This window comes from Podarcis raffonei, chromosome 16 (assembly GCF_027172205.1).
Source record: "Podarcis raffonei isolate rPodRaf1 chromosome 16, rPodRaf1.pri, whole genome shotgun sequence".
Lineage (NCBI taxonomy): Eukaryota > Metazoa > Chordata > Lepidosauria > Squamata > Lacertidae > Podarcis > Podarcis raffonei.
In genome coordinates, this window is record NC_070617.1 from 35585999 (window position 1) to 35610593 (window position 24595).

General features: G+C 44.6%; 1 protein-coding gene across 16 annotated transcripts in view; it reads left to right on the plus strand.

Annotated features, from left to right (window-relative positions):
• The window catches only part of RIMBP2 (RIMS binding protein 2), a 281768-nt gene extending 259510 nt beyond the window's left edge, over positions 1-22258 (plus strand). For 5 of the 16 annotated variants that reach the window (XM_053368966.1, XM_053368967.1, XM_053368969.1 and 2 more), the window contains 7 exons: positions 5969-6153; positions 8403-8571; positions 10366-10431; positions 13421-13524; positions 16083-16154; positions 19439-19573; positions 21977-22258. In XM_053368966.1, the coding sequence (XP_053224941.1) occupies positions 5969-6153; positions 8403-8571; positions 10366-10431; positions 13421-13524; positions 16083-16154; positions 19439-19573; positions 21977-22168 (923 nt within the window). In that variant the 3' untranslated portion in view covers positions 22169-22258. Of the gene's footprint in view, positions 1-5968; positions 6154-8402; positions 8572-10365; positions 10432-13420; positions 13525-16082; positions 16155-19438; positions 21767-21976 lie in introns of those variants that run through there. The other 11 variants (XM_053368968.1, XM_053368973.1, XM_053368982.1 and 8 more) reach the window with 5 other exon arrangements.
• The last annotated feature ends 2337 nt before the right edge of the window (positions 22259-24595 follow it).

Consider the following 24595-nt stretch of genomic DNA (forward strand, 5'->3'; position numbering starts at 1 on the left):
TGGGAGGTGTGTCCAAGAAAGCATGCATAGGGTTAGGCTTTCTCTCTGAGAATTTCAAATTTAATTAATATCCAAGTCTGGCAGAAGCCTGCATGCGGATAGGATTTGGTTCACCTCTGAAAATGTCATGGAGCCCTGCTGTTAGTGGAGCTCAGATCTGAATGTCAGGCCTCCCTGCTACCAAAATGGCGCTGAGGCCATGTAGACCAATACCAAGCACTGCCGAAATCAACGGGACTTGCTTGCAAGAAGGGTGTGGTGTTGATTCAAAACAGGGATGCTTTGATCTCTGAGCATTTTGGAGGTGTGTAATGCAACGCAGTGCAAACTCAAGAATGGGGGAGAATAGAAAAGAATTATTACAAGGGGGTAAATCCTCTTTTCCACATCCCAGAGACATCTTGCCGCCATCTTGTTTTGGGAAGCAGTAAGTGGGGAGGCACCATGAAAATGAATTTGTTTTCATTCCTCAGTGGGCCTAATAAAAATAAACTTTTGTGCACCTAGAACAGCGATGGAGAACTTGTGGTTCTCCAAATGTTGTTGCATTACAACTCCTATCATCCCTGACCACTGGCCATGTTGGCAGAAGCTAATGGGAGCTGAACAACATCTGGAGAGCCACAGGTTCCCCATCCCATAACCTGGAGTCTCCCTCTCCTCCTTTCCCCACCATCTTGGTTTGGCAACTTACTTCTGGTGTGTGCATGTGTGTGTGTGTGTTTAGGGGGTGTGGTCCTCATATACCCCTCTGTCCCATATTCTACCCCCTTGTCCACATTCCCACCTGCTTTACAAGAAAAAGCAAATACAAGGAACAAATGCAAGGCTTTGGGGCTGGCCTTCCTTCCCCTCATTGTCTGGCTGCCATGCATTTTGTCTGCCCTCCTGCTGCTTGGAAATGACGTTTCAGTAACTTTCCCCCTTGAAAAGGCGGCACCTCTCCGAAAATGTGGTGTTCTGTTGAAAAAAAAATTACGTATATGCAAAAGGCATTGGGGGATGCCAGTGGTGAATGTTGACCTTGAACGACTAGCAGACGGGTCCTGCTAGTGGCAGCCACGTCTCATGCAGGTGTGCCCATGGCAGATATGTCCCCTGTATGCGCAGTCTCCTCTGTTGTGAACAGAACCGGCCACTTTGTGGGATACCACCATGTGCCACCTCAATGTGGGTCGAGTGGTGGCAATGTTGCAGGTTCTTCTAATGCAAGAATGGGGGACCTGTGTCCCTCCAAATGTTATTGGACTTTCTGGCTGATTGGAGCTGGGAATCCAACAACATTTTGAGGCCCACATGTTCCCCCATCCCTCTCTAATGGGAAATGAATTAGACCCTCTTACATATACTTCTACTGGCATGGCTGGTGTTCCCTCCACAGATACTCCCTTGCCAGTCTCGGTAAGTATAAAGGCTTCCTTAAGCACACAAGGAAGACCACATGGGCAGCATCCTTTAGACTTCTCTGTGTGGGTCTGTTGGAAACCACTGAAATCAGTGTGCCGACAAAGATACATGCACTTACCTTCCTATGTGGTGTCAAGGAATCGCATGAAGGGTGTGTGATCAAATTGCCACTGGATTGCAGGCACCAGGCCTAGGGCTACACTTGATGGTGTGAGGTTACATTGAGGTAGTGCTGAACTGCAGAAAAGGTCATTACACCCCACCCAAGAAGTATTAGCCATGCAATTAGAGGTGTCAAGAGCTTTATACCCAGCGCTGCTTGGGAATCCTAAGAAACTCAAAAAATCTGTGCAGTTTTGAATTTGGTGGTTGAAATCATTGCTGTTTTGGAAGGTTTCAGTCTCGATTCAAAATGGCATTCAATTGCATCCAAGGAACTATAATTCAAAATTTGGTTAAAAGCAAAACACATGACTTTTTCGCATCTAGGCCAGCCCCAGGCAGGCATTGATGGACTCCAACTCCCATCAGCCCCAGCCAAACAACATCTGGATGGCCACAGGTTCCCCATCCCATGCACAAAATCTGAATGGGATCTCAGCAAGTAACTTGTCTTAAGTTCCTTGGATTCCAAAGGGAATGGTGTGGACACTGTCTGCTGTGGATTGCATCCATAATATAGACTAGAGTGTTTGTGGTCCGTTCTCAAGTGTGGTCTTCTTGTGCATAGACAGCCACTTTGAGCGGGTGAAGGCATGTTCAGGGGACCCAAAAGCTAATAAAGGCCAATTGCTCTGCTCAGTAAATGGTATCTAAAGTTGCAGTAAGACTTTTCTCTGTAGCTATCTATTCATTGAAAGTTTCTGTGGTACCATTTTGCCATGGGCCTCATTGCAGATTCGGTCCAGGTGTCTTGCTTGGAGCACTTCACTCATCAAAGAGACTCTGATGTAAACACTTGAGATAGGGAAATGGGAATGGGGAACTAAGAGGCCCTTCCCACAGTTATTATCCCACCACCAATTATGAAGTCCTCACAAGTCGACTTTCCTTGTGAACGCACCAGCACTTACTTTGGTTGATGCTCATCACAACTTGGGGGAAAAAAACATTGAAACCAGTCGAAGTTAGAGGAAGGCATATGGGGTTAGGGGAGGGATGCCAACACAGAGAGTTTCCAGGAAATTAGTCTGCAATGGCCAAATATTCTGCAAAAGTCAACATGTGATGACTTTGATTGCAAAATTGTGCGGGATTGTGTGAATTGCATGGGCTGCAAGTGGGAGATGGATGAATAGATAGATTTTTATTAATATTTATTTTTTATTACACTTTCATCCAAGAAGCTCAAGGCAGCCTGTGTGATTTCTCCTCCCCACCCCCCACAAAATTATCCTCAAAACAATCCTGTGTGATAGATTAGACTGAGAGACTGCTGCTATTGACCAAAGGTCACCTATGGAGCTAATGGGTAGAAGTTGGCCCCTTCTGCTCTGCAGCACAGGGTAACAGTGCAGGAGGGGTGTTGTTAAGGTACCTAGCAAACACCCCTAGAGTGTAGCTTCCAAGCTTCTGTCTCTGGAGCAAGGAGGCAGGAGAAGCTGAAGGCAGGGACTGGTGGACTGTAAACATGCCAATCTGCAGAAACCCTCCTGACCTGCAAATTCCTCTGGTGGCTGGGAACACAATAGCCCAGGTTCCAGTCTTACCCCTCCAGGCAGAAGGAGATCAGCTAATTTATTGCTGGAGAGAGCAAGTAGTTCTAGCACCCCAACTTGGCAATTAAATAAATCACCCTGGCTTTGGCCACTTTGAGGTATATGTTTTCAGGACCCACCTTATGTTTATGGTTGTAAGTTGCTTTAAATGGTTTGTAATATCATTTTAATGCTATCCCTCATCCTGGGACCTTACGGAGAAGGGTGGGAAATAAATAAACCATCAAACAAATAGTTTTGTCCGCTGGAGGGAATGATATAAAAACTGGTATGGCCAAAGGGAATAGCAGTAGCTATTAAAAATGCTCACCCATGTCCAGGCACCACCCACCCACAAGAGGGAAGAATTGGGGGAACCTTAAAATTTGCAGGATAATGAAAGCAACTTTAATTGGATGGGTGGGAGACCCAAGTTGAAGGGACTCAAAGCAGTGTGTTCAGTGGCCACAGGATTCTGACTTACTGGGGTTGCGGGATGGCATACAGGGTGGAGGAGGGGAAATTGAACTGGATGATTGGAATCCTGATCAGCAACACAATACACTGCAACCTTTTGTTGCAAATTCCACTTATTATTCTCTTCCCAGGGGCCCCGCTTTACTGCAGTCGAGCCTTAAGGCTGCCTGGTCATTTCATGTCACTTTTTATGAATATTTGTCATAATAAATGTGAGATCGTCCCAAGGGGAGGTTACACTCAGAAGAAAAAGGCAAGTAGATTTGGAAACAATGGTTAGAACTGAAATGGAAACGCAATACATTCCATCTCGCTCATGGACACAAAGGCAAGGTGTGTGGACTGTTGGGAAATGAGGGTCCTGACACAGCTGCCACATCATAGGAGGGTTAAATGTGTGGCCGGAGCCCATCTGATCCCCAAATGGATGTCCCAAAACCATGTACCATAGTGGGGGTCAGGCGCTGAGTACTCAAGCAGAGCTGTAGTTTTAGGGCAGTGTTAGCAACTGGCTGCACCTGTTGTTCATAAACTGGAGTGAGGCCACGTGTCCACTAGGGAGGGGCTAATCTGTCCAGTTGGGATCCTCACAGTTTTCCAGCGTTGTGATTTTCACATCTGTTTGATTTTACTTTTTCTTTTTGAGTCCTCATTAAAACAAGCTTTTCAGTGTGAATTTCTCCTAATCCATGCATCTCTGTATGTGATTTCCCCTAATCTACACAATAGGAAAAGCATCCCCCCGCCCCCCAGTGTGAAGCATTTTTGTATCTCTGCCTGTGCATTGTTTCAGGAAGTGCAAATCAAGTAGGTTTGGTTTAAATGCAAGCTGAATCAAATACCACCCACCCTTGTGCCATCCACAGTGTCCACGTGAGCACTGACAGCTGCTATGAGCAGCAGACTAAAATGCAGGGTTGCTATAGGGTAGCAATGACCTTGTGTCTTACTTTACAGAGGACAGTCCTCTATTTGAACATGTCCACCCTTTGATGTTGTTGTTGTTGTTGTTGTTGTTGTTGTTGTTGTTGTTGTTAATAATAATAATAATAATAATAATAATAATAATAATAATAATTGTTCATACCCCACCCATCTGGCTGGGTTTGAAGGGCTCTCCAGTCCAAACCCGCTTTCAACACAAATAAATAATGACAACGATAATTTCTATAAAGTCATACCTCTAGTTGCGTTAGGTTCATGTTGCGGATTTTCGGGTTGCGAACGCGGCAAACCCAGAAGTGTATACTTCCAGGTTTCGCCACATGCACAGAAGCATTCTGCATGCTTTGTGCATGCACAGAAGCGCTCTATTGCACTCCGTGCTTGTGCAGAAGCGCTGCTCTAGTTGCGGACTTTTCGGGGTGCAAACGACATCCCAGAATGGACCGTGTCCGCAACTAGAGGTACCACTGTAGATGGAAGCGGCCACAATAATCATCTAGTCCAACCCCCTAAAATACAGGAATCTTTTTGCCCAGTGTGGGACTTGAACCACAACCCTGAGATTAAAAGTCTCATGCACTACCAACTGAGCTATAAACCAAGTCAGGTTTAAAGTTAATAATGTATGCTAAGAAGGGAGAGCAGGGGCCAGGGCAAGCACACAAGGACCACCGGGACACACGTCTCCCTTGCTGTGGTGAGTTGTATTGCATTTCTATTTCACTTGCAGCCGTGATTCCCAAATTTGCATCTGTTCCTATAAATTAGCAAGTGTAAGTTTTATGCAGAAATCTGTGTCCTCTTTCTCTAATTTCACGTTGCATAAATGTCCACTCTAAATTGCTTACGACACAGACATTGGGCCTCTGCTTTTGGTGCCAGTGCTTTTTGTGGCTAGAGCAAAAATGTTTTGCCCTCTCCCATTAGATGGGCTCATCTAATAAAATTGCATCTGGCAGCTAACTCAGGGTGTGCAAAATAAAGTACTGCCTTCATCCAGCCTTTGATTAACTTACGGAACTCTCTGCCACAAGATGTGAGGAGGACTAGTAGCTTGGATGGCTTTAAAAGGGGGGAATAGACAAACTTGCTGTTAATTGTGACAGCTTAATAAATCCTTCATGTTTTGAGGTACCATGCCTCTGAATATCAGCTGCTGAAGGCTATTTCGTTCATGCTCTGCTTGTGGCCTTCTCAGAAGCATTAAATTAGCCTTTGACAGATGGATGGTGCTGAACTAGGTAGGCCTCTGTCTTGATCCAGGAGGTCTCTTCCTATGTTCTCACATCCTCTGTCTATTTTGCAGCCTAGGAACAAGTTGGGGTCTTTGCTGAATGAAACTGAGAGGCACCTGCATGGAGGGCTGTAAAAGATCATCTCGCAATGCTGCTCCTTCACGCGTACTTGAACTTTCTTTCTGGCCTCTGGCCTTGATTTTGCAGATGGGTACTGTAGCCGAGAGCGTCTGTCCCCAGAGATTTACGAAGAATCTGAAACTGACCCTGGTGCAGAGGAGGTTTCCACGCGGATCTTCGTTGCCCTTTTCGACTATGACCCACTGACCATGTCTCCCAATCCTGATGCGGCTGAAGAGGAGCTCCCGTTTAAAGAAGGGCAGATTATCAAGGTATGGACTGTGAAGCAGAAGCAGAGCACACTCATGCAGGATTGGGGCTAGAACCAGTTATGGCTGCTACCCGTGGATGCCAGTCTGTGAGGGCTGAAGGGGCACTGCTCCGACAACCAGAATGTGCATTCAGCCAGCCCTCACTTGCCTGTTTGTAGCACCCTGCTTGTGGTTAACGCTTAGCTGGAATGAAATATTCAACGCAGCAATAGAGAAATTAAAATAATAATTTATTTGCCAGACAAATAAATGATAGGCACAGTGGTATATGGTTACCAAAAGCTCTGCCCACTCCAGCCCTGATGGCCAGCACTTATATTCCCTCAGCCCAGCCCCCTTGCTCCTCCTTTGGCTGCCTCTGTCCAATCAGCCTGGTTGAAATTCCTATTGGCTGTTTGCTAGAACCAATCATAAAAGATACACCCATTTCCTATTACCTTTTATGGGAGACAAAGAGCTATATTTCCTTCTATCTATAAATGGCAAACAAGTAGCCATATATCTTTCATTTGCTTCAATAAGGCACCTTAATTACCAGATCACCTTTTGCCCTCTTGCCCTTTTACCCTATTCACTCCAAAACAGATGGCTAATGGTTCTAATTTTATCTTAAACAGAGATCTTGGGTTCACCTTCTCACACACCATCTATGAAAGATCTCCTTCTTTGGAGGTCTTTAAGCAGAGGCTCGACAACCATATGTCAGGAGTGCTCTGATGGTGTTTCCTGCTTGGCAGGGGTTTGGACTCGATGGCCCTTGTGGTCTCTTCCAACTCTATGATTCTATGAAATAAGAATCTAACATAAGAATCTAACACTTCTTACTTTCTAAATTCTTTGCATAATTACATTTAAGCCAATATATTTCATACATTAACATATATAGATTTTTAGAAGAAAGGGAACTTAGTAAAAAACAGTTTCCAAAAGCAACTTCAGAGAGAAGCCTCTTAGTTTACAGCCCCCCTTTTCCCTAGCCAGCTGCTGTTATTAGCTCTTGCCCTTTTAACCTTAGGAAGATGTGGCTCTGGGAGGCACAATAAGTCTTACTATTTACCAACTCTTAATTAGTATTTTTTACACCTTGATTGTATTCTGTAGGGTCAGTAACCTAGTAACCTTTGCTCTCAGCCTGTAATTCCCTTTTTACAACTTTGAGAATTTTGGCTCCTGCTATAAATAAATCAAGGGGGCCTTTGTCCAGGAGAAGTCTTTTTAGCCAGCTGGTCTTCTGCACACAAGCATCTGCAAATATATATATATATATTAAGCTTATTTTAAAATGCAGATCTTGATCAGATGCCTCATGTTCTCCTACGCACAAGTAGTACATGGGATGTCCTTGGCTGTCACGTTCCACCTTCAAATCACAGTATCATGGAATTGAAGAGTTGGAAGGGAGCCTGAGGGCAGTCCAGTCCCACCCCCAGCAATGCAGAAATCTCAACTGAAGCAGCCATGGCAGATAGCCTCCAAACCACTGCTTAGAAACCTCCAAGGTGTCAGGCTTCAGGGAATCAGCTTCCTTCCGCCTTGGCAGCAGATAAGCAGAACAAAGGAAAAGGAGTCGTCTTACCAGTTAGAATCTTTAATAATCACAGTGAGACACAACAGAACACATCTCTCTAGAATGGCGGTGCTCCCATTTAAGGTTTACTCCCCTTGCATCCCTCCTACGTCTTGTAACCTTGTGCCTCTGTGCTTTCTGTTTGGAGACTTTCTGAGCCCTTCTAGATGGAGGTGGGGAAGGAATGCTATCCAGCGACTGTAAATCTGTTAACCCTCCCTCTCCCAGCGTTTCTTCTCCTAGCTGTTCCCCATCCAGTATTTCCCAGCTTCTGCCTTCTGAACTATGCCCCTCTGCAAACCACTGTTCCAAATCTATACCTGTACCTTGGGACTTTTACCTTTACCTCAGAAATTTGTTGTTGTTGTTGTTGTTGTTGTTGTTGTTGTTTTTAAAAGGTTATTTATACCCCGCCCAGCTGGCCAGGTTTCCCCAGCCACTCTGGGTGGTTTCCAAAATAATAATAATAATAATAATAATAATAATAATAATAATAATGTGATAAAACATCAAACATTAAAAACTTCTCTAAACTGGGCTGCCTTCAGATGCCTTCTAAAAGTCAGATAGTTGTTTATTTCCTTGATAAACAAACAACGAATAACAAACAAACTTCAGAAATGCCTGCTTGGTCAAACTGAGTAAGTAATTTGTTTGTTTTCTCGTCCCTCATCAACATCAGGTGTACGGCGATAAAGACGTTGATGGATTTTACCGGGGGGAAACCTGCGCGAGGCTGGGCCTTATTCCTTGCAATATGGTCTCTGAAATCCAAGCTGACGACGAAGCTATGATGGAGCAGCTTCTGAAGCAAGGGTTCCTCCCTCTGAACACCCCTGTGGAGAAAATAGGTAAGGGAGGCCACCTGTAGCTGTCATCACGCCGTTGGGACTCTGTCTGCAACAGTTGTAGAAATGCTCCCCAGTTCAGCAGTAGGCCTGCGGTCAAGTAGGATAAATCTGCCCAGAATCAGATTACTGCGTAAGCCAAGGGTAGGGAACCTCTCAACCCAAGGGCCGCATTAGGTCTTGGGGGCCAAGGCCAAAGTGGGCAGAGCAGCAAACGCCTATTTGGCCTTTGCACAGTGGACTGGTTTCCACACGCACACCTCGCTATCTGGAGAAGTGCTAGGCATTACCCAGAGTTCAAGGACACATTCCAGCCAGGCAAAACCACTTTGGGTGCCAAGGAGGGCCTGTGAGAGGTGTGGCCTCAGGAGGAGACTACCGAGTTCCAGATAGAGAGACTCTGGGGGGCTGGCCTTTGGTCTTTGGCCTTTAGGCTCCCCACTCCTGGTGAACACGAATAAGGGCTAACGAAACTCAAATAGAAATGTTTGTTCCCCGCTACTGAGGCCTTTAAAGCACAACCACTGCCAACAATTCATCGGTTCAAAGAAAAGATGTCGATCTTCCCAATGGTTAGAGTCTGCATGGCATGTTCTGCATTGCCGGTTGGTCTGGGTCACCCCGCTTGTTGTTCCCATCAGAGACCCCTGCTTGCAGCTCTGAGTCGTGGCCTGAATCACACAATATTCTGGACCAGGCAGGTCATCACTGTGTAGGAAACTGAAGTACAGTGGTGCCTCAGGTTACAGACGCTTCAGGTTACACAGTCCGCTAACCCAGAAATATTACCGCGGGTTAAGAACTTTGCTTCAGGATGAGAACAGAAATTGTGCGGCGGCAGCAGGAGGCCCCAGTAGTTAAAGTGGTGCTTCAGGTTAAGAATAGTTTCAGGTTAAGAGTGGACATCCAGAACGAATTAAGTTCTTAACCTGAGGTACCACTGTAGTCTTCAGAATAAGCTAAGGTTCAAAAACTAGAGAGGAAAAGGGCCGAATTAGACGTAATGTTAATTGCTTGGTAACATGCACATTCTTCAGTTATGTAAATAGCAGCTGTGGGACAGCCTGAGCTGTCTTGGGACCATTGGGGGGGGGTTAACTTTCTGTCCTCCCCGCACTGCACCCTCCCCAAGGGGGCACCCAAAGGAGCTTTCCTTGGAAGACAAACAACAGCTTCCATCTATTTTTGTCAGCAGAGGTTGAAAGAAGCTGGCTGCACACACTTAAAGCACCTGACCTCCCCCCAAAATCCCGGGAACTGTAGTTCACTCCTCAGGGGGATACATTCCCAGCACCCTTGGCAAACTACAGTTCCCAAAGTTCTTTTTGGCAGGAGAGCGAGCAGGAAATGTGCTTCAAATGCATGGGTTCGCTGCAGCTGCTTATTTAGAAAACAAAAAATGTGCGCCTTCCATGCAGCTAATGTTGTGGCTAGTTTGGCCAGGAACCTTAAGTTTTTGTTGTTTTAAAGAAGTATAATGGTTTAACTCCTTTGACCTGAAAGGGGTTTGGGGAGGTGGGTTGGAATCTGATTTTGATCCTCTGTTGTTCATGTTGGGGTCTCCTTTGATCCTGAGGACGTGGAAAAGCAAACCAACCCCTTAACCATGCTGGATTACACCACCCTCAGTGCAACAATGGCTCTGTGATAAAGACAAACACATGGGGTGGTTAAAAGGAGGTGCTGCATTGCCACCCATCTGGTCTCGGTCCTTGAAAGTCCACATTTTGAAAGTGCGGTACCTTCCTTCTTAACAGCTTCATATCTTCTCTTCTTTTGTTTGTTCTTTTCCCGAAGTCAACTGCAACCGTTTCAAAGAGAGCTCACACTCTGCACACCGCAGGTCCAGAAAGTCCAAAAGAGGTCTGTGCTTAAAACCAACCAACTAACCAACTAACCAACCAACCTCCAACCCAACAACCTGATTCAAGCTGTTGATGAAGCAAAGTGCTTTGAGCTGGCTTGTTTGATACTCCTTTTAGGCATCCCATCAGATACTGGCAGCAGAAAGGGTGTTCCTCACCTGTAAATTGTGAGCATTCATTAGGTGCCTCTGGTCCGGTCATTGTGCAGCTCTGCTGGCTACTTTTAATAGTTCTGAGTTAGAATCTTTTGCCCAACGTGGGGCTCGAACCCACAACCGTGAGATTAAGTGTCTCATGGAGAATGAAGTTCCGCAGAGCTTTTCTCTGCCCCTAGGGGTTGGCTACACTCAAAGCTGGGCAGCGGAAGGTTTTGTTGTTCTTCTGCTGCTAAAGCCTCCCTTACCTAGGTTGTTTCTGCAGTGACAGTGGGATGGACTCAAGGGAGTGCTGCCTCTTCCATTCCCACCGCCCGAGGCAGCTGCCTCGCCCTGCATCATGGGTGGGCCGGCTCTGGCAGGAAAATCAATCATATGGTCTTGTAAGCAATTCTCCAGTGGTCTGGGGGGGGGGTGAGGAAGTTTGGAAGCTACTGGCCTAGAATATCCCCCACAGAATTCCACAGCAGAATCAGAGAATTGTAGAGCTGGAAGGGACCTCGCAGATCACCTACCAGCCCCCTGCAATGCAGGAATCACAACCAAAGGGTCCCTGACAGATGGCCAGCCCACCTCTCTTTTAAAGAAGCCTCTGGTGAAGGGATGTATAGCACCTTCCAAGGTACACCGGCCTTCATCAGACTTGTTAATGTTGGTAAGGACTCCCTCATGATAAAAAGTGTGAGATTCTTTCTGTACTACTCTGGAGATGTTGGGCAGCGGGCAAGGAGGGCAAATTAAGCCCTGAAACTACCTCCTTGCCACTGCCAGAGAAGGCCTTCTACATTTTCACCAAGCACTGATCACATCCACAACCATAAGGACTAGACTTTTTTTCTTTAAGTAAATGAAAATTGAGATTTCTTAGAATGTAAATAAATAAATACAGTCATACTTCGGGTTACAGACACTTCAGGTTGCGTTTTTTCGGGTTACGGACCGCTGAAACCCGGAAGTACCAGAATAGGTTACTTCCAGGTTTCGGCAGTTGCACATGCGCAGAAACACCAAATCGCAACCCGCATGTGCGCAGACGCGCCGTTGTGGGTTGCAAACGTGCATTCCGCATGGATCACGTTCGCAACCCGAGTGTCCATTGTAATAGGTTTCCAAACATGAATATTTGGAATACACACAGCCCTGGGGAAAGTCTTGAGGCTTAGCAGGTTAATCCCATGTACCCTGCCAGAATCATAAGGTATAACCACCAGGGGCCGTAGAACTGTGTAGGGTGGTTTTGTAGTGTGTTGTCAAGGGACTGCTGATGAAAGCAACACAAGGTATACGCACCTGTGGCTTCGTGGAACTACTTTCATTCTTCTTTTGGATCCTGGTCTGCATCTTCAAGGGAGGCAGCTCTTTCAGAGCAGGGTCAATGCAAGATGTGATGAGAAAAGGAGTCTTTAAACTCGCAAACCCTCTCCTTCATTTGAGCATCCTCCCCCCAGTCCCTATTTTCCTGCATCCTTTGCACAGCTGAGACTGGTTATTTTCCTCCATCATTCATGAAAGTGCTACAACCAGCACCTTGGACCACCTTGGTTCAGCTCCAGGGGAAAACAACCTGACTTCTTGTTCCAACTTGGGGATCAGTTTTTGTGCATCTTTAAATGGGATCTGGTGCCTCTTTAAAAGGCTGTTCAAAGATGTTTAGGGCTGCCTAGACATCTGCAGGGACCAGAGCTCAGTTGCTAGCTAAACCAAGATTCCAGCTTCATTCCAGCTGTGGAATTGAGTCTCCTCCAAAGAAATGCCAGCTCCCAGGTGGTGTGGTGCGATGCTATACATTCCTTTCTTTCTTACAAAAAATGTACCAATCCCAAACGTTCTTCATCCTTGATGTTCTTGGTCCATCAGACATGGAGTCCCTGTCCCAAGTTCCCTTTCATCAGTTTTCATACTGTTCCCCACTATCTCTGCTCCAAAGCATCCTTCATGAGATACTGATGCTAAACAAGCATGGTTTTCCTTTGCCAGTTGCAAGGACCATGCCCCATTCATGTCGTTTGGAAGGCCATTCCAGAACTTCCCCTGAGAAATGTTTAATGTCGGTGTCTAAACATTGCAGCTTTTGCTCAAACCACGTTTGCTCTTGTCGCTCATTGAGAAAATGTGTATATTTCTGGTGTAAATAATGTTTCTGTTACAGCATGAAAGGTCTTGAAGGAGCCTTCGTTCTTCTACCAGGCAAAGGTGTTAACAGGATCTGTTTGCAGAGGCTTAAATCAAGATGAATTTAGAGCCCTGCCTTTTAGCTTCAGTTTAGCGGTAGCTTCCCACCACCATTAGTGCATCCATGAACCACTTGTGGTTCTTTCCAATTCTTGAAGACTACAAGCATATGTTGTAAGCTGCTATATGGGGGGGGCATCTTCCTGGCCACTATGAAAACAGGATCCTGATATAGACTAGCCACTGGCCTGATCCAGCTCTTCTTGTGTTCTTATGTTCTTTCTTCTACCCTCTGTTGCTAAGTCAGGAGAGCAGTCCATTTGGCGGAAGTGGTTTGGATACAGATGAAACCCAGGTCCCTGACCGTCTGAACCAGCCCTTGCCAACCTTGTGCCCTCCAGAGGCTTTGGACTACAACTCCCGAAAAGGCCAGGAGGGCACCAGGTTGGCAAAGGCTGATCTGAACAGCACTATCAAAAGGCAGAGCCAACCTCGGGGTTAGAAACTGTACTTATTTCATTGTGTCCATTTTAAAGCCAGTGACTTGCTAGCGAACAAGGTCTCAGGTGGGGTTGCTCCCTCGTTTATGTCACAGTTGCATGGTGGTGATATATATTTAAAAGTAACTGTGATAGCTTCTCCTCCCTTTGGCTGGAACAGAAAGGAACAGGAGGAGCGGCCGTCAGCCTGCAGCATCGACCAGGAGAATGGTGGCACTATATGACTACGATCCAAGGGAGAGCTCTCCTAATGTTGACGTGGAGGTACGCATTGAAGCAAACCAAAACCCTTCCTTCTAACCTGATTGATACATGGATACAGAAATAATTAAGTCCTTTGAGGCTGGAGGGGGGTAGCCAGCTTGGTGTCAGGGACTGGCTGGACACAGAGGAGTGGTGGCTGGGTATTGAGAAGTGGGCACCGGCAGAAGTGGAAGTGGAGACTGACTTGGAAGAAGGGATCTGTGATCTGGGGGGACCTGTAACAACTGGGAGATGAGAATCAGAAACAGAAGGGGGCTGCAGGATTTGAGAGTGAAGAGTCCAGGGCTTCCCCACCTCCTCCTCCTGTGCCTTCCTCTCCTCCTCCCCTGTCTCCCAGGACCAGGAGCGGAATGAAGTGGGAGGAGCAGAAGAAGAAGGTTGCATGCAGGCACAGTCTCCATCTGCTTGCACGCAGACATGCTAAAAAGTAAGGGGAAATGTGTGTGCATCTTATGGAGTGAATGCAGGCTCCATGGCTTCAGGGATAGCCACCTGAAGCCTCCGGAGAGCAGCAGGAGTGCTCCTGCTGCACTCCGAAGGCTTCAGGCGGCTATCCCTGAAGCCAGGAGAGCAAGAGGAGTCGGTGCGCACTGACCCCTCTTGCTCTCCTGGCTTCACTTTGCTGGAGAGGCGCTGCGCAGAGAGGGAGAGAATTTTTTTTTTCTTGTTCTCCTCTAAAACTAAGTGCGTCTTATGGTCAGGAGTGTCTTATAGAGTGAAAAATATGGTGCATTTGACAATAAAGAGTTTGTTCCTCACTCTGGACATTGCTAGCCTGATCGCACTTTGAGACTTAGTGCCTTCCAGATGTTGCTGGAATTCCATACCCATCATCCCTGACCCCTGTGTATCATGGTTGAGGCTGATGGGAGTTGCAACGTAAAACAAATGGAGGGCACCACATTGACTACCACAGATTTAGGGGCTGGCGGCTGGTTTATGCCTTCTCTGGTGAGAACTGTAGTCCAAAATAATCATGGCACTTACACTGGAAGCACCAGGGAGACCAGTGGTCCTACAAGTGCTGTTAAACTCCAGTTCTCAGCCCTAGGCAGCCTTGCCAGTGGTCAGAGTCAAGGATGGGGGAGAAATCAGCTTCAGTTCACATTTGAAGCCAAGCCAATCAAAGTTGCATTTCCCAGTATGAGAACTGCAACACAGCCCTCCTTCAAAATTTGAACTCGTCCAAATTGTGTGGTGCAGTTCCCCAACCAACCAATTGGTTACAAATTGCATAAATTTGGGGGTGGGGACATTGGGAAAAGATGGTATTGTTTTCACTAACACAACGAAACTGCATTTTATTAGGGGAAACTCTTTTTTAAGAGAAATTTGCACCGAAATGCTAAAGAATTTTCATTTTTTTAAAAAAACAACCCAAAACCAACCTCCGATTGCTTCAAAAAAAAGTGTGCAAAACTGAATTTAAGATTTTTTTTAAAAAAAGAACTTGCTCCTATTAAAATGAATTCCCACCCAAAATCACTTCCTTATGGCCAGGTATAGCATAAGGCATAGACTTCAATAGGTTTCAGATCAGGGACTCACCTGCAACATCACCTACCACTATGGAACCAGCTTTTAATGTCTTGCCAAAAACATGAAGATAGAGTTGGTACACCAGCATGAGAAAAAACTCTCCCTTAGAATTTCTTCTTCTAAACAGGCATTAAAATTAAAGGAGCTCCTTCTGCCAGTGCATCTCATCTGCTCCTTCTTTCCCTTTTCCCACTTTTCTTTAAACGTATACTAAACAGAAAAGGGAAAGATGGAACATTGGGTTTTCTACCTGCAACGCAGATGCTGTGCTACCGAGTTCTATCCCATGTCTGTTCTGACATTCCTCCTCCCCTCGTGCGTATATGTGCTTGCTAGTTCAGGGTTGCCCTTTGTGCATCTGATGAAGTGAAACTCTGGCCTGCAACAGCTCATGCCAGAATAAACCTTCGTTTTTAAAGGAACCCCAAGACTCGTCTTGTTGTTGCTGCATTAGACTAATGTAAAAAGACTTCTGTAAATAGTGTCAGCAGAAGATACAGTCACCTCACCAATAATAAACAGAGGTGCTGCTAGATATCCATCATTTATTATTATTATTATCATTAGTAGTAGTAGTAGTAGTATACCGCCCTATATCCAAAGGTCTCAGGGTGGTTCACATAAAATGATCATGGTATATAAAATAAAAATAAAAGCAATAATCTAATAATACTCCCCCCAGAAGAGCCACATTTTAAAAGGGTATGGGATGTCGATCAGGTCAACCAAAGGCCTGGTTAAAAAGGAACGCTTTTGCCTGGTGCCTAAAGGTGTATAAGGAAGGTGCCAGGCGAACTTCCCTGGAGAGAGCATTCCACAGACGAGGAGCCACTGCAGAGAAGGCCAATTCTTGTGTTGCCACCCTCTGGGCCTCTTGAGGAGGCAGCACACGAAGTAGAGCCCCAGAAGATGATATCAGGGTAGGTTCATGTGGAAAGAAGCAATCCTTGACGCAGCGTCAAAAACTGAACCCTGCTTTGCAAAACCTGGTGATGCTGTCCTTTATTCTCTTTCCACAGGCTGAGCTAACATTTTGTACAGGAGACATTATAACAGTCATTGGAGAAATTGATGAAGATGGCTTTTATTATGTAAGTGTCCTGTTTATTTCTTTCCACTACTCTGCTCCAGTTGCAGTATCGCGTCTGTTCATTGGCTGCAAACCCTCTTCCGCTCAGGGTGCTGCAAGCCAAGAACAGCCTTTTTCTTTTTCAAGAGTGCCCCTGGAACCAGAGAGCCTTCCTTGCCTTTGTATACACCAGCAAGAGCAGACTAGTTAGGCTCATTTTACAATCAAGGCCCCAGATACAAGCCCCCCCCCCCTAAAAAAACAAGCTACAGTTCAAATCCAGCAGGAACTTGTAGCACAGAGCGGAAACAGCTGCAAATACCAGAGGACAGCAAACACACCTACTCAGGTCTAATAAAAGAGCCAAGTTTCAGCATGGTGCCCTGAATGACCCAACTTTCAGGGCTTGCTTGAGAAGCCTCCTTGGGGGAAGGCATCCCACATGGTGGATCCCAAAACTAGAGAGGCCCTGCTCCTTAGATCTGTGTCTTGGTTCCCTGTGCTTCCCCAGAGTTTGCTTCCTTTGGGATAAGGCAGAGCAGAGACCATGTCGTCTCTAGGATATGTGGTTCATTTACACATACAGTGGTGCCCCGCAAGACGAACGCCTCGCAAAACGAAAAACTCGCAAGACGAAAGAGTTTTCCGTTTTGGAGGTGCTTCGCAAAATGAATTTCCCTATGGGCTTGCTTCGCAAGAAGAAAGCCCATAGGGAAATCTCCGCCGGCCTTCAGAAGAGGTCCTGGACCTCTTCTGAAGGCCGGCGGGGGGCCAAAGTCTTTGCTCCCCCCTGCCTGCCTTCCCGGGATAGCGGAGAAGCGCAGCGCGTTTCTCCGCTATCCCGATGGCTTTTGAAGGCAGGCGGGGGGGGGAGCAAAGACTTTGGCCCACCGCCGGCCTTCAGAAGAGGTCCTGGACCTCTTCTGAAGGCCGACGGGGGGCAAAAGTATTTGCTCCCCCCGCCTGCCTTCCCGGGACAGCAGAGACTTCTCCGCTGTCCCGGGGCGATCTGAAAATGCTGGCGGGCGGCAGCGAAGCCAGCATTTTCAGATCGCCCGGGACAGCGGAGAAGTCCTTGCCCCCCCCCAGCCTTCAGAAGAGGTCGGGGGACAGACTGTCCCCGGACCTGGTCTGAAGGCAGTTTCCCTAGGAACGCATTGATTGATTTTCAATGCATTCCTATGGGAAACCGTGCTTCGCAAGACGAAAAACTCGCAAGAAGAAAAAACTTGCGGAACGAATTAATTTCATCTTGCGAGGCACCACTGTATATACAACCTGAGCCTATGATGGAGAGGTTCACATCAGCACCTCCAAAAGGTCTTGTTTCTCCCAGAGCCCGCAGCCTTGGATTCAAACAGAAATCAATCATGGCGCTCTCTCCTGCTTCCCAGCTTGCTACCTTGCTTCCAGCTCACATCAATAACTCTCCACTGTCCTTTTAACGAGGCAGCCACCCATTTGTCCTCTGACACAGGTCCACTTCCTTTGTTCCCTTATTGGCCCATTACCAGGACACTGTCTTGGTTGTTTCAGGAATTTGAATCCTTGATTCAAGGAAGTGATTTTGCTGGATCCAGCAATTAGGAGGATCTCAGTATATACACAACCCTGAATTTGGAGGTGCACACTGAGCCAAGGTCTGATATTTACACAAGGGGATACGCAGCAGCTAAAAAAGCCAATGCAATTCTGGGCTGCATCAATAGGAGTATAGCATCTAGATCAAGGGAAGGAATAGTGCCACTGTATTCTGCTCTGGTCAGACCTCACCTGGAGTACTGTGTCCAGTTCTGGGCACCACAGTTCAAGAAGGACACTGACAAACTGGAACGTGTCCAGAGGAGGGCAACCAAAATGGTCAAAGGCCTGGAAACGATGCCTTATGAGGAACGGCTAAGGGAGCTGGGCATGTTTAGCCTGGAGAAGAGGAGGTTAAGGGGTGATATGATAGCCATGTTCAAATATATAAAAGGATGTCATATAGAGGAGGGAGAAAGGTTGTTTTCTGCTGCTCCAGAGAAGCGGACACAGAGCAATGGATCCAAACTGCAGGAAAGAAGATTCCACCTAAACATTAGGAAGAACTTCCTGACAGTAAGAGCTGTTCGACAGTGGAATTTGCTGCCAAGGAGTGTGGTGGAGTCTCCTTCTTTGGAGGTCTTTAAGCAGAGGCTTGACAACCATATGTCAGGAGTGCTCTGATGGTGTTTCCTGCTTAGCAGGGGGTTGGACTCCATGGCCCTTGTGGTCTATTCCAACTCTATGATTCTATGATTCTATATCCTAGAGAAGTAGCTTCAAGGTAGAGTAGCAAACTAGTGAGTTAGTCATGGTACTTCAGTAATCCACCCATTTGATCATCCGCCGCTTTTAACTTTCTACATTATTTCCCTTTTCATATGGATCTTCTGTGATTCACCGTGGTTTGCTCATCAGTGATAAAGTAGTGTTAATGGCTCACATGGCTCTGAAAACCTTGATTCTAACTAAGGTTTGCTAGTTTATCACTGGGGGGTCAAGGAAAAAGAAGGGAAGCAGGAACACTCCATCCCAGCTGGTCATTACAATTTGAAATTAGGGCTGGCAGGGAAAGTAGGTTTGGTTACTGTTTTCATATGAACCTACCTAATTCAGTTCCTGAAACAACCCACGAATCAAAAGTACACTTCTTCAAATTTTGCCACGCAGTCCTCTAACAAAATGTATGGATATCCTGTTATGGATGCTTTAGCTGAGATTCCTGCATTGCAGGGGGTTGGACTAGATGACCCCTCGGTCCCTTCCAACTCTTAAGATTCTATGAAAATTAAAATGCATTAAAATGCAATTTTTAAAATTAAAATGCATATATGAGGAAAGTTGCTCATAAAATGCAAAAAAGGGAAGTATTTATTGCAAGAATGGCATACCAAAATGCTGCTGGATTTTCACGAGGACTTAAAAAAATGCAAACCATTGCAGAAATGTGGAGAACTGGGCTTAACACTGGGGGAAATGGGAAAAGGTCAGATTCATGTTTGGTTCCTTCAAACTTTGGGTTTGGTTCACAAGACATTTGGGTTTGGTTCCTTCAAACTTTCTTGAAGAAGTGCCTGATGATGTAACTAACAACCAATAGCTACCTTCCCTTGCCTCTTGCTCCCTCCCAGTACATTTCCCTTTTGGTCCGTGTCTTTGAACTTGTAAGCCTGACGGTCTGTCAGCTATTTTGGAAACCATTTTTGGAATTTGTGGATATTTTTTTGCAAGGAAGATTTCTTTAATATGGATTATCACTTCCCACCTCACCCTCTTAAATTCCAGGGTGAACTTAACGGCCAGAAGGGTTTGGTTCCTTCAAACTTTCTTGAAGAAGTGCCTGATGATGTAGACGTCTACTTGTCTGATGCCCCAGCACGATATACTCAAGATACGCCAATACGTACAAAAGCAAAAAGGGTAAGCAAGCATTGAAAAACAAAAACACATTTATTCTTTTTTTGGTTCTGTTTCCTCCCCCCCCCCCCATATTTCATATCAGATTTAGTTATGAGTATCATCTGTCAACATTTTTAAAATCCATTTTTTTGTTTTTAGGACATGCTGCGGGGAAAATGCCAATAAACACAGAAATAACTTGTTCTTCCACTAGTGTGTATAATAGTATCACGAGCATTTAGCTACGAACCATTCGTTTTGTGTTTGGTTCATTGCAATGCAAGCTTAGCTTTTCAAGCATTTTTCTGCCTTGCAATTATTTAACAGCTGCAGAATATAGGTATGCTATAGTGTTAAATGCAACACAGAACAAGGGGGGGAGGGAAGGCAAGGGACATGCTCCAGCAAGCTTGCATAGACCATAAACTCAAACCATTCAAAATCCTCACCCCAACCCCGCTGCCAGCAAGTATCCCACAAAGGTGCCCATCTCTGAAAAGTATTCATGTGTAGTATCTCACTTGTCTTCTTTCATCACTGCAGTTTTTATATATTATATTTTATGTATATTTTTATTTCTTTGCTCATCTGCTTGGGAACAGAAGAAGAGTGTTCATTTCACACCTTAAAAAAAGGCAATGTAGCCTTCACGTAAGTGAGCAACTGAAGATACCAGTAAAAATATCAATTCAAGCTAGCTGGCATTATCTAATGCAGCCGTCTTAGCACCTAAATGTGCAGAGAGAGAAATATGTCTCCAAAACCATTAGCCCTGGTTGGTTGCAGACTTTCCTTCGATGTACTTTTTTCCCCTCTCCTTTTTATTTTTCTAAAAAAATAATAATTCTCAACTTCTAGGGTCTATATAGTCATAAAATGTCAACAGAATTGACTTATCTCACTTGTTTTCTTCCTCCTTGTATTCAGGGCTCATGTTCGTAAAAAAAAAAGTTTTAACATTTGGAACATATTTCTTACTGGACGTATTGTTTGTTTGCATAAAAAAGTGTTCCTAGTGTCTAATTCCAAAGAGAAGCTGCATATTGCATTGTTAGCCAATCTGGGAGGAAAGCCCCCCACCTCCAGGAGAGGGAGGGGGGTAAAAGCACAAAACAGACCCACCCTTGAAACACTGTAAGCAGATCAGTATGGTAGATAAAAAGAAAGGGGTATGGTTGTATCTGAGAACACATTAACCTCAAATATCTGCTTCAACTGTTTGCCTTAAAAGTTCCTCTGCTGGTCAATGATACCCCAAGTTTGCCTATGGCAGTATCTTCTCCATAGTCATCATTCAGTAAATAATAATAAAAATAATAATAATGCAAACTCTCCAATAGCACAGTCCTACACCCACGTTTGCAAAGCACTCGGCGGCTCTTTGGTTTATCAATGCAATAACAGTTGACATAAGACATGCAGCTCAAACCCATGAATGAATGCATTAGAGCTCAATATATATATATATATGGTATCTTCAGGTGTACGTTGGGGGGTGCTTCTACGAAGTGGTTCTTTTTTGTTTTCTTCATTAGACAAAGACCTTGATTTGAGATCAAAGTAAGCTTGTGACCTCTTTTCTTCAATTTCAGTTCCGTTCATTAAACTGAGCCTGATCTAGATTTTCTGGATACAGTGGGGACCACGCAAGTGCCATAGCTGCCAGAAAGAATTGGTGGCCGGCTTATAAGCATTAAGCAAGCACTGCGACTGGTGTGGTCACTCACAAGTTTTCACTCTCAAATGTCTTCCATACATATCAATGCACTCTGTGCAAGGAAGCATTCATTCCCTATACCAGCCATTTTACAAGAAATCCTATTGTATAAAAAATGTGTATTACTACCATCGAAGGTCATTAAGCTTTCTTTGATTATGATTAAGGTTCATTTTAGCTTTTTTTCTTTCAACCAGTGTGCCATCTTATAAAATATGTATATACAGTATTGCTTTTCTTTAAAAAAAAGTGTCCAATGGATCTCAAAAATTAAGGGGGGGGAAGCCTCTGATTATATTATCTCCACAACTGGCGATTCCCTGTGGAAACTGGCTGGTGTATATATAGAACTTGGCATTTGTAGTACTTAGTGCAATTTTCTCACATGCTCAGGGTCACCAAGAGTACCGCAATGTGAAAAGGCAATTTTAATTTGGGCCAAAATCCAGTTCTGAGTCACCCGGTTAAAATAAGCAGTGCAATTTATTTTACCAAAAGTAACCCCCCCCCCACAAATTCAGCCCTTCAGCTGTATATGCTGTTTTTTCTCACTACTTTGGTAAATTAGCTGAATCTGTTGTGTGGCATACTTTAAAGGAAAAAAAATGGATTGTCCAAAAAAAAAAAATTAACAAAAAAATAATAATGTTACCGACTTTCTTGTTGTTTGGCTTTCATTCAGTAAACTGTAACAATGTACCTACTAGGTTCCTCCTGAGAATACAGGTACATCACCAAGGAGAGCACCATCCCCCACAGTCCATCTCCATACGGGGTCACCTACGTCATCTGTGGGTTCTGGTAGTCCCGGGCGAGGCAGGGAACTGTCCTCGAAAAAGAAAAGGGGGCTGATTTCCAAAGGGAAGAAACTTCTGAAAAAGCTTGGTGCAGTGAAATGATTTCGTGTTCATCTGGACAACCTATAAAGCTTCAGATCTATGTATTTTCTTTTTCTTAACAAAATAAAATGATTAAAAACTTCAAAGAAACTAGGGCTTTCATGACTATTCTGAACCTCTTTCTATAGAGAACCTGGCCATTTCCTAGCACATTCCGACATCAGCAGAAACATCTCTGACTGGTTTGGTGTCAAGTTCCTTAAATCTGATGGCAAGGAGGGGAGGGAAGGGGAAAAAACCAACGTGGCATTCTTACTAAAAAGCACAGTGTTGCCAACGTGCATTTTAAAAATATATATAAAGGGAAGACTGAAGGGATTGAGGAACATCACAAGAACCAACCATCTTATGACAAGGCAACTCTCTTCCAGCCAACAACTTTGGATACATTTTGGTACGTTTCCCTCCCTTAAAGTGGAGAAAGAAAATCTTGTTCTTTGATCCCTCTTCTGCCATTTACCCACAACTTTACACTTAAATGGTCTTGAAACTCCTAGTTTATTCCGCCTTGATGTTTGCCTTATTAATGCACAAATGATTTGTACTGTCTAAACTATACAGCGTATACTTTGTATGTACTGTGTATTCAACTGTCTTTCCATCTTTCACCAAGACATTGGTAATTTTAAAAGATCAAGTAATTGGTGTTGCGGACTCCGTTCAATGTCCAATGTAATTCCTGGGAGTCTGAAAGTGTTGTGCAAAGATGCATTCTTAAACATCTGTACGAGTTCTGCTAGTCAACCTCTCAAGTACATCAAAAGCCAGATTTATTGCATAAAAAAATATTCAGAGAATGCACAGTCAAGCCATTTTAAATATATATATATATATATATATATATATATATATATATATATATATATATTTCTGTAGGTCCTGGCACCAGTAAAGGTTTTGGTATTCCAACAGCCAGATAATTTTTCTAAAAAAAAAAAGTATCTTGCAATGCAGTCGAGCTGGACACCATTTTTTTGGTACTGATCTCAGAAGTATGCTAGACACAAAAGTGAGGAAGTACTACAATGAGAAAGTTGTGTTATTCACTGACCATCGCCAGCAAGAAGTTACTAAAACAGATAAAGATTGCTACGTTTGCCACTACATACTAAGTCCTAATATTGGCACTGTGGTTTGGGAGGGGAAAAAAAGATTTTAAAAAGCCCTATGTAGTTGATGGCAGGCATATTTGGCTGTTACTCTTTTGTAACTTGTCCATTTGTAAATTCTTTTTACTGTTTATACATACTTTTCAGACTGCCTTTCTTTTTGTAATTGATGGAAGGTTTATAATATGAATGATCAAAGCTTTTCCCCATTGTGTCTTCAAAGAAATATAATGTAAATTCTTGTAAAATAATCTAGTGTGCTAGATTTATGAAATTAAAAGAAAAATACTGGCCTAAATTTGTGGTAAAGTATTGTGTGGGCGTGTGCATGTGTACAGTTGTTCATGTGTAAAATATTTTATATAAATAAATTTGATATTTTGTAGGTTTGTCTTTGTTGCCTCTTTATTGACAAAGTTAGGAAGGTGGCAAGCTCTTCCAAGGATTCAGAAACCCCAAAGAGCCCAGTCTCTCTTCTAATATACCCTCCAGCAACGCAGTCATTCTTTTTCAGAGCGTCAAGAGCAGGCATAGGCAAACTCGGTCCTCCCGATGTTTTGGAACTACAACTCCCATCATCCCTAGCTACCAGGACCAGTGGTCAGGGATGATGGGAATTGTAGTCTCAAAAACATCTGGAAGGCAGAGTTTGCCTATGCCTGGCCAAGGGATTTCGGTTTAAGACAGATTGCCATGCACCCCAGCCCTCTTAAGCCATACTAACACTCTATGCACCCCCCAAATCATGAATGAAATCACTCAAACAAGTCTCTCAAGAATCCATTTTCAGTCTTTCTTGAAGGAGCAAAACTGTAAGCATGTGTATGTATACAGCCAATGAACAAACAGGCAGGTAAGTAATTCCCACCCATCAAGGGCTGGGGGCCATTTTCCTCCACACCTATTTACTGCCCTCCAACTGCTGCCATTTCAAGCAGACATTAAGCATAAAGGTAAAGCAGACGTAATCAATGCCCACAAGCTAAGCCGTTTGTTGGCTGGCTGAAACAGCAGAAATAAATCAACTGAACTAAATGGTGCTTACTACAGTGTAGACATGCATCGTTTTACTTTGACCTTGCCATTCAATTTCCACCGTGTGTACAGATGTGTATACCCAACATACATTTAACTTGGGAAAACACTTTATGCAGATGAAGACATGAAAGCTTTCAAGATTTGAAACGAGTGTCAATGGCCCTCTACGATCCTCACTGGTGTTTACCAAAATTTTACTTTTTCTCCATACCATATCTGTCAACTCCCAACTCGACCTTTTCTTGCATCCTTCCCACCCGCCACTCCTGCAGTTAGGCTG